General features: G+C 38.9%; 1 protein-coding gene across 1 annotated transcript; it reads left to right on the top strand.

Moving 5' to 3' along the window:
* Positions 1 to 4,505: 4,505 nt before the first annotated feature.
* Positions 4,506 to 7,436, top strand: vgll3 (vestigial-like family member 3). The gene is made up of 4 exons (XM_075478746.1): positions 4,506 to 4,940; positions 5,710 to 6,064; positions 6,200 to 6,751; positions 6,871 to 7,436. The coding sequence occupies exons 1-4, from the start codon at positions 4,836 to 4,838 to the stop codon at positions 6,909 to 6,911; spliced, it is 1,053 nt and encodes a 350-aa protein (XP_075334861.1). The 5' UTR covers positions 4,506 to 4,835; the 3' UTR covers positions 6,912 to 7,436.
* Positions 7,437 to 10,181: the final 2,745 nt, after the last annotated feature.

The following is a 10,181-nucleotide window of genomic DNA, read 5'->3' as shown; positions in this document are numbered from 1 at the left end:
AGATGGAGATGCAGACAAACTCTATCTGCTGGTGCTGTCACACTGAGTGATGAGTCATGTCACAACTTACTTGTGCCACTATTGATACATTTTTCCAAACTGTCCTAGTTACATCCAGGACTCTACCATGTCTATTCTTTCTTTTTTATATAGTCTATCAATTTTTTTTCTCTTTGTGGTGACCTTTTTTCACAAAAAATTGTTAAATTGTTTGTCCTTACATTTTCTATTATTTTTTAATGCCTTTTATTCTGAAGAACCCAATGATACATGTTTAGCATTTGAGTTTTTACAGTTCAAAGACAATGAATAGCAACATGAAAATACATTCTTGTGGCTAAACTATTGAGAAAAAAAATCTAAACTCAAAACCTATTTCTGTCTCTTACAATAAGGGATTTTCCTCTACAACACTGTCCCGCTTTAGCATCAGCAGCATGCGGTTGAATAATTCAGGCTTCTTTTGTGTCATCAAAGTGAATACAACGTGAGTAAAATTGATGAGACTGTTACTCACTTGCCACAGTCCCTGAAGTGCCGTCATATCTGCTTGCCCCAAGTGTCAAATGTGGCAACAACAGTATGCAGCAGGGTTGGGGCAGAAAATCAATAATAAATCTTCCTGTTGTGTTTCTTAAACATTTATCTCTCTCCAGCACCCACAGTGGGGGAAATGCACACTGACAAAATGTAAATGAATGTTAAAGCGACAGGAAATATATATGTGAGTCAGACATGAATCAACTCCTTAAAGGTGGGGTAGGGGTTCTTTTTCTGGAGCATTTTTTTTACATATTGCTTGAAATACTCTTCACACTCCCATTGCAACCAATTAATTAAAAGTTTTGACACAAAAATGAAAAGTCCTCTAGAATGTACAAACTAGGAAAAACAGTATCCAATCATACTGAACGGACCGTTATTGATGATTGGATTCTGATGAGTCTATCAAACTGCAATATGCTCCTCCCTTCCTTCCCCCTGTGCGCGTACCCTTCTCCGTGAACGAATTACGCGTGTCCAGAAGCTTGGCAGGAAGCTAAACTAGAGCCAGCTTGGCTAGCACCTAGCATTATTAAACGTATAGTTAGCATATACTAAATACTAAATACGGCAACGATCGATGCTTGCTGTCAGAACAGCGCTCGTGCACCTTCGTGCTCGTGAACAAGCATTGCGCGTTCATGTACTCTAGAGGCGTGGCTTCGGGGGGAAAGTCTGAAGAAAAGGGTTGGGACTTTTGACCTGTGTATTTTCAAAATGCAGCTTCGCTGGAATCAAAATCCAGGATCTCCTACCCTACCTTTAAATAAAGTATTTTTTTGTTGTTTTCATGCATTGATGCAAAACCCTTTTCATAGAACTCTTGATTAAACAAAACAATTTTCTGACTTAAAAAATGCATCTCGTTTTAATTAGTAGGTTTTTAGGGGCCAATTAATGTGGAAAAATGGAATTCAACAGTGATAGGGCTCTACAACAGGACTTCTTCCTAATGTACAGGACTTTTTGCTACTTTGTCTTACTACATAGATCACTGGGGCAGCTGTAGCTCAGGAGGAAAAGGGGTCATCTGCCAATTGGAAGGTTGGTCATTCGACCCCTTGGCTTCTCCAAAGTGTCCTTGGGAAAAACACTGAACCCATTGTGTGATTGTGTGAGAGAGGGAAAAAAATGAATGTAACTTGTAGTGTAAAAGCTATCAGTGCTCGACTGGACCAGAAAGCAATATATAAATACGGTCTATTTACCACAGAGGACATTTTGACATGTAATGACAGGCCAATAAGAAAAAAAACAAGTGTATTTGATCTAACTAAAGTACTTAATTAGATTTAGTTTTCAGAATTTCACTTTTTCATGCTGGTTGGTTTACAAGGACATCTAAGCAGAATGAAGCCATTGTTAATGTTATTTTTACCAACTGTGCTTTTTTTATGAAGACAAGCTAAAATGTGAGACCTGCGTGGTTATTTCGTATGCACTACATGAGTGTATGTGAGCAGAGATATCCAAACAGCATCTCCGGTACTCAAAAGCTCTTTTGCCACCAGTTAAGTGGATCAACACAAATGTCCACTTGGAGTGTCATTAGCTACACAATTAACTATAGGACCAGAGAGGATAGTTCAGGACAACTAAATATACAGACAGAGAACAAGACAATTGAACGCAGCAAAGGAAGTAGGTAGCTATATTGCATTCCACATTACACATAAACAGTACTCCCTACTTTTGCTTAGTGAATGTCAGCAAAGAGAACATCCCTGAACAAAATTCCTCTATTCTGAACACTCTAAAAACATCACAGATGCAAACAGAACGCTCTCTGCATATTATGCTGACCTCACAGTCACCTGAGATATTTGTTACTGCTGCTGTATTTTAATTCCAAAAGCTATCAGTTAACAGTCCCACATAAGCTTAGCTTGCTAATATGCTAGTTTTAATGTCAGCAGTAGCTTGTTTTCCTAGAGATAGTAGAAAATGTGGTATAGTTTTGAACACTATTCTTTTGAATCTTAAATCATTTTAACATATTAATTGCAATCAGGAGACATATACAGTATACAGCAAGTGCTAGTTTTTCTTTTTAGTTTGAAACACAAGGAAACCTTAGTGTCGTGGTCTTACTGTTTAACTTAAAGCGAAATGATGAGCTACTTAATTAGGCCATTTAACAAGGGACTACTGGCCAATCAGAACGCATCCAGTGTCATTTGTTATCAGTCTAGATGATCTGCTTCTGAAATGGCATTGATTTTTGTGGCTAGCTAGTTAAGATTTTAATAATCTATCTAAACTTACACAAGATGTCTGCTGTAACAGGCATGTTAATTAAATTGGCAGCTCGGTCACATATCAAACCTAAGAGCCAGAAGCTGTGAGGTCAAAGCAGATGACACTTTTGTTTAATAGCAGCTCAAATTTAGGCCCCGCCCTGACATTAACACAGTGAAAAGCAGAACACCTCCAAAGTGAGGCTACTTCTCATCTGAATCTCAAGACTAAATGCTTCACTAATTTTGGTGCTCACTTATATATCAGTTGAGTCTGTGTTAGACTGGATGAACAGTTGTTGAGATACTGAGGAACAGAGAGACATACAGACAGAGATTCATTTGTTACTGAAATTTTTATAAATCTCTTGAATGTTTACTTTTAAAAAAAGTAAAAAGTAAAACAAATAAACAAGAAGTTAACTGTTAGATTCTTAAGATCTTTGAGTATTTGTCTTCTATTACAAGTTAAATAAGGTTTCAGAAAATATCTTTATGTATTAATCAGGCTATGCAAGTCTTGCAAAACAAATGATTACACAAGCTTGTATCTTGTTTCTTACGGAGGGAAATTTCCAGGTTATATCACAAAACATGACGTGATATAGTGGGAGGACGTTATCTAAATGTACCAGTATTCATTAAAGCTTGCAGGTTATTGATACAATGGAATCTCTATAAATCTATTTTTCACTAAAACTGTGGTTTCTGTTCAAGCAGTTGACCATAATTGTTACACTATTAAACTAAAAAAAAACTCTTTTTATTTGTTTATACCCTTTGTATTTAAATCAGTGGAGCATAATTAAGACGATATTTTTGTGTTCACGGTTTTATCAGTCATCTAAATTGACATACCTAGATTAATTTTCCTATAACAAGCCTTCTGGAGGGCTTCTTCAGTGGGTCTACTCAGGTCAAACTGATAGATATGTCATGTCAGTTGCCTTGTCAATAGATGGCAGCAAACAGCTCTAATAAGTAAATCAATGAGCTTTGCTCATTTGCTCATTCCTCACTATAAAACTAATCACCCACTTGGCCCACTACACAAACACAGGTATTAGGGGTTTCAGTAAATAGAAATATATTCTGTATCATGATGATTTCATCATGATGGAACACCACTCAAATATGATTTACATAGACCATGAAGCAGAAGCCATTGAGTTGTAATATTGCTCAAAAAATGACACATGGTCACATACGTATTTTGCATATGAAATGCCATATTATTGAATATTATAGGGCTCTATAAATTAATATTTGATTGCATACAATAAACTGATTCAGACACAACATTGCCATATTCTTGTTTTTAAACCAACAAATAAATTGAATAAGTAGGAACTGTAAAGGAAGAAGGGTTTTTATGCTAGTGATATGGGGAACCACACTTACCCAGATGCTAAAACACGTTAAAACAGCAGGGGAAAAAAAGGAAAAAGAAGAGAAAAAAAGAAGCTACTCTAAAGTTAAATGTCCCCGGGAATATGTGGACTCCTGACATAAAGCCTGGCACTGATAGTCCTTGAAGTCAGTTCTGTACTCTGATCTTCTCACAAGAATAATAATTCTTAAAAAAAAAAATGTTTAATGTGACTAAACTTTTCTATATAGAGGCGCGCGGTATGAGACTTCTCCACTCCACTGAGCCTTACAGGCCCTACCCCGGTGGGCGTGCGTAATAGCCACAGCCCTCTCTAAATATAACTCCCCTCCAAAACAGAAGAAGAGAAAAAGCAGAAAGGAATTCTTGACCAATCAAAAGCTATCTGAAAAGTTGTCAGGAAAGAATTTTTCCGGATACACTGTCTTATACCGTTTTATTCCATTTTGTGGCTCCGGGTGGTTACTGGTGGAGCGCACCACGGGAGGCGCATTGTTTGTATGCAAACTGGACGACATGGCTATTGTATGCGTTTGGGCATATATGGAGCCACTGCTGGCACGAAGGACACAGCCCGTCTGAAGTCTCAAGGAGAGTCACCCTAGGCTGTTTTCCGACAGTTTCTCTCCTCTGACTTTCTCTCTTAGCCGATTTGTTCCGTCGCTATGAGTTGCTTAGATGTGATGTATCACCAAAGCTATGGAGCGCACTACCTCCCTTCAGCGGCGTACAAGGCGACGTACTACAACCACCATCATCAGCAACAACAGGTGAGACGCTCATAGTACAACTTTTGTGACAACAGATGATCACTGTCTCTAAAAAACTTTGCTAATTTATTTTCTATTCAACTGAGATGGATAAATTATTTCCATAGAGCTCTTGTGACGATTGTGGGAGTTCTGTATTTTTACAGCATCATCGATTGCAATATTTACGAAACTAACAAAAGTTTTAAAGACTTTTGTTAGTCTTTAAAACTTGTTGACCAGCCACCAGGATACGTTATTCATGGCACAGCCATGAATAACGTATCCTGGTGGCTGGTCAACACCTCTAACTTCCTTAACTGTTATCTAAAGTTTCCTTTTAAAAGTTTAAAATTCCAGTCTGGGGCTCTGTGTTCATTTCAGGTCAGGCGTGATGACACGGAGCTATTAATCCTGTGGTCAAATTGTGATGTAATGACAACCAGCCACTCACGTAGGAATGCGGATCGGAGCTTTACAAATAGTTGGAATGCAGAATGGGGGAAAAGAAAACCGTTTTCACACGATTCCCAAACTGCCAATATAACACTGATTATTACTGGTACACTACTTTGGAAATTTATTGTGGATAACATTTAGGTACTTTCTATGTGTGGGTCTTGAGAAAGTCACATTATTTTGGCAAGTGTTAGTACCACCTACATGTGTGAAATGATTATCTGCAGTCTCAAGCCTAGAAAAAAATGATCTAACTCTACTTTGTAATTATAAATGTTTTCTTATTCTTGCTTAGATATGTCATTTAATCTAAGTTTGTCCTCTCCTCCAGAGGAAGCTGAGTGTTTACAATAAGATGCAAGAGTGTATGGAGCAGCAGCAGCAAGGGGGAGGAAGAGAGATGCTGCCCAGGGATCAGGGTCTCCAGCAGGTTCCTGCAGCAACAGGTGCTGAATCAGGCCGTAGATCCTCATCTGATTCGGAGCTGAAGGATGGTACTCAACCTGCAGAGGCTGAATACTTGAGCTCTCGGTGTGTACTGTTCACCTACTTTCAAGGCGACATCGGGGATGTGGTGGATGAGCACTTCTCCCGTGCTCTCAGTCAGGCCAGTACCTTCAGCAGCGAGACCAAGCCCATCAGAGTGAGTCAGCCATCTGCCTCAGCCTCTGCCAATTTGTGGAAAGGTAAGAGGGGCAACAAATCAGAAGTCATTTTTATTCTGTTTGAAATTTCCGAATCTAATTTAATTACAACTACATGCTTAGGGTGAGAAAAGGTGTGTGGCAGTATGTTCAAACTGTGTGATGCGGTTGTTTCAGATGGTAGTTCCCTCCAGGAGAGTCAGGGCAGCTCAGCTTGGAACAGCGCTTTTCCACCTCAAGCCAACTCCTGCCTCCCATCTGTCTCTGTCTCAGTCCACCCAGACTTTTCCTCCAGCCCCGTCCCCTTCAACCACCCTGATGGAGCGCTGTGGGCCGGCCACATGCTCTCCCAAGCCGGCCTCCCGTCTGCAGCTACCATTTCTGACAGCTGGACCTACAATCTGAGCCCTCAGAGCCCAAGTGGCTACCCCAATGTTCATGATGTCTACCATCCTCATCCCCGCCCTCGCCCCCACATTCACACCAGACACCATCACTCTATGCTCCACACATACCCAGCCCACAGCCCAGCACTGGATCCCAGATTCAACGCCCTGCTTCTGCCTAGTGTTAGGAGCCAAAGCCAGCCCACCACCAGCACAGGTAGCTCCCCACATAGCGAAGGAGGAAAGACAGAGATGGACCCCAACAGCAACACTCCTATCACGGCAGCCTCTGTCGCCTGGACCCCCTCTGCCCTCCATGGGTCTTTGGAGGTGTATGACTCAGGTAGCTGTGAAGGAAAAACCGCTTTGACAAGCATTTATCAAGTGTCACGTGTATACTAGTATGTGCAATGAATTGTAACATCGAATTGATAATTTAGCCTTGTTTCTTTTTCTCTGCAGCTCTTGATCAGACCAAATCAAAGACATCAGTTTGGTTCTAATTCATAAACTCAAGATGGAATATCAACTCACACCAAAAAGGACCTACTATGTGGCTTTAACAATGTATGGCAACAACACCAGCACTGTAATGTAAAATGTAGATATAGAATGCTAACTGTAGCTTGGTCCGTGTGTCCTGCACTGTCCTCACAATCATCATGGCAATGATCTCAGGCTTGGACTTGAATGACAGTGATGACTTGGCTGCCTGTCAAGACCTTTGAAGAATGATGAAAAGAATAGACTACTAGGTTTAAGATTAGATGGCCTCTTCTCTGTTGGCACAAAACTCTTTCCTTTTCATTTAATGTGTGACCAAGCAGTTCTGTTTCAAGAGCTTGATTTTGATCCACAGTTTCTTTGTACAGTAAATGTTTGTTAATTATTGTAAATTGCTTGTTGTGTGTTTATGTGTTCTGTTTTGCCATGCTAAAATGTTGTTTGCTGAATGATTCCTGCTAAAATTGTTGCTTGGATACTGCCTATGCTATTTTTCCTTTGGGGAATGTTGAGTGTAAATATTGGTATGTATGTTGAAGTAATAAATTTATTAAACAGTTCATGGAAATTAGTTTTCATTTCTTTACTCAGGTGTGATTATAATAAAATTCCAACCCATACAGAATGCAACATTTTAATCTGTTGTGGTGTATTGAGAAAAACAAGGGGAGTTTGCTGCATTCCAGAGGCAATTTTTTCAGGATGCCATGATATGTCTTTTACACAAACACACGCATTGAAAACACACGCACTTCCAGACTAACAAAGACATGTAAAAGAATGCAGTTCCTGTCTGGACAGGAAGTTTGTGAGGCACTGGCAGATGACTCATTTGTTCCAAACTCAGACACATTTCAGGTATCACAGTTAAATTTTGCCTTGGTTTTGGTTTGTTTAATATTTTAAAGCAAACCAAATGAGGTTCTTAAAAAATTCATGGATTGTTCAGTATGTAGACTGGTATGAATTCTAAAAATAATGATACTGCTTGTCAATAATACACGTAATTGACAAGGACTGACATAAGTATGAAATAAAGAGGTCCCCATTGTATAAAACAGTAGATCTGAGGTTGAAGACATGGCTTTAAGATAACTCTAGAGTTGAATTAAGTGTTCAGTGTGTACATGTAAGTCAATGCAATGTCCTCTAAAGTGATGGAAACACAATTCTGTGTGTGTTTGTGTGTCATGAGTGGTCTGACCAGGTGGTATGATCAGCAGTACCAGCCCACTAACATTCCAGCCTCCGCTCCCACGTATCTCATTCTCCATCTCGACTAAACAGCAGGACTTTAAATCAGGAACACAGCAGCTGCATGTCCAGCCAGAGATTCAACAAATCATGATGCTCCGAAAGGAAAAGAAACATTCAAACAAAAGTAAAAGATGGAGGGGAACACTGATTTGTAATTAAATTCTTATACCTGCCACTATCATTTCATTATCATTACTTTTTAGTTAGTTACTTTACTTTTAGATTTCTCCAAAACAAAAGACATGGCACAACAACAAAAAAATTCAGAGAAGCTACAGTCCAAATAATGTCCTACAGACAGTCTGGGAAAGGCTGCTGATCATTTAACATGATCTCTTCATTATACTGTAACATCCCTTAGAGGTCAGATGGTCAGATAATAATTAGTTTGCTCATTGAAAGTTTTTTTTTCTTTGCTAACATATATGTCTATATCACAAGTTTTATTCTCTATTGTATAGAGCCACAATATTAAATTCAATGTCGCCACACTCCAGCACTGCAAGCCCTCAGAGAATTCATCTAATTGTGTGTGTATCTCTTGTTTGATGAAACTGTTGATGTGTTAAGCTTGACTTTTTCCCCCTAATTGTTGGGCTCAGTTCAGTAGTAAAATAAAAGGCTGCAGTTTTCAAGTGGATGCCTCATTACCATTAGCATGTAGGCTCTGTATCAGCATGTAGCGTACTAACATGCTAACAGGCATCCCACTGGCAGCCTTGCAGGATCACCACAGGCCCTTCCACTGCAGTAAGAAGCATAAGCAGCACAAAACAAACACAAACTCAGTCTAGGAAGTACAGTAAAAGTGAATTTATGTAATTATAAAATGACCAATGGGGTACCCAGAAATTTAGGAAATGTTGCATCTGTAGCATAATATCTTATTAAAGTTTAAACCGTAAATGCTTTATGCTGATATTGAAGAATTTCTGAGCATTTGTAAGAGGTTGTTTTTGCTGCCTAGTATCACAAATGTGATTAAAAAAAAAACTCAATTCAAGCAATTTTCATTTTCATGCACATTTGCTGCTGTAAAGTTTGATTTATCTTTCCAAATTACCTATTTTAACTGATCTTTTTTTTTTAATGTTGTTTGCAGTCTAGTTCAAAAGTGCACTTACGTCACACAAAACCAATTACATGCACGGACGCACATGAACACAACCACACTACACACCCACTACAACAATATTGCATTGGACCTGCACAAAAGATACCAAATGAGAATAGGATAAACCCAGAGCCAATCTGTGGTTGTTGGTCCACTTCTACTTGTCGCCATGATTGCCTCCTCTACAAACCTTCATATCCTTTCCATGACACACAATTCTATTTATTTTCAGAAATGACGGGAAATAGTTTTATTTTCTCTTTTGTTTTCTTGGAATAGACATCTGCTGCTGACCTTCCGTTCCTAATCTGAAACTTTTTTAATGCCATCTCATACTGAACTTGTTACAGATGTCCTCAAAACATAATTCTGGTTGTTATACTTTTTTTTTTTTTACCAATGTTCCAATGTGAGCTACTGATTTATTTATTTTTCTTTCATTCCTTTTTTTGCCTTCTCTTCATTAATTAATTTTAGATGTCAGTACATCAGAGCACTGTATTGTTTACAGTATTGTTGTTGCTTCCAACGGTAGCAACAGTATTGAAAACAGCATTTTCTAAAGCGTGGCAATAATCTGCTGAACCAAACAACAGCAGGTGGATTAAAAAAAGATATATGAAAACATATGTTACAGTCAGGCCATGTTGCAACCATGGTAAAATACACTTTTAAAAACTTTCACTGTTAGCTCGATTGAACTGAAATGACTTGAATCCAAATGAATTGACTCCAGCAGAATTGAAGTGAACTGAATGCTGGAGAAACAGTGAAATAGATGGAGATAGAAACCAGATGCAGCACACCATAGAGTCAGAGTCCACAAGAAGAGATGAAAAGAAAGAGTGAAAAGGAGAAAGCTGATCAGTCATAACATGGCCCAGCTACACATTCCTGA

Source organism: Odontesthes bonariensis, chromosome 12, assembly GCF_027942865.1.
Source record: "Odontesthes bonariensis isolate fOdoBon6 chromosome 12, fOdoBon6.hap1, whole genome shotgun sequence".
Lineage (NCBI taxonomy): Eukaryota > Metazoa > Chordata > Actinopteri > Atheriniformes > Atherinopsidae > Odontesthes > Odontesthes bonariensis.
Note: the sequence above shows the minus strand (reverse complement) of the source record. Positions and strands in the feature narration are given on the sequence as shown.

Coding starts and splice junctions, on each gene's coding strand:
- vgll3 (XM_075478746.1), top strand. CDS start 4,836: ATGAGTTGCTTAGATGTGATGTATCACCAAAGCTATGGAGCGCACTAC. Junction 4,941..5,709: donor ACCATCATCAGCAACAACAG/GTGAGACGCTCA, acceptor CCTCTCCTCCAG/AGGAAGCTGAGTGTTTACAA. Junction 6,752..6,870: donor TTTGGAGGTGTATGACTCAG/GTAGCTGTGAAG, acceptor TTTTCTCTGCAG/CTCTTGATCAGACCAAATCA.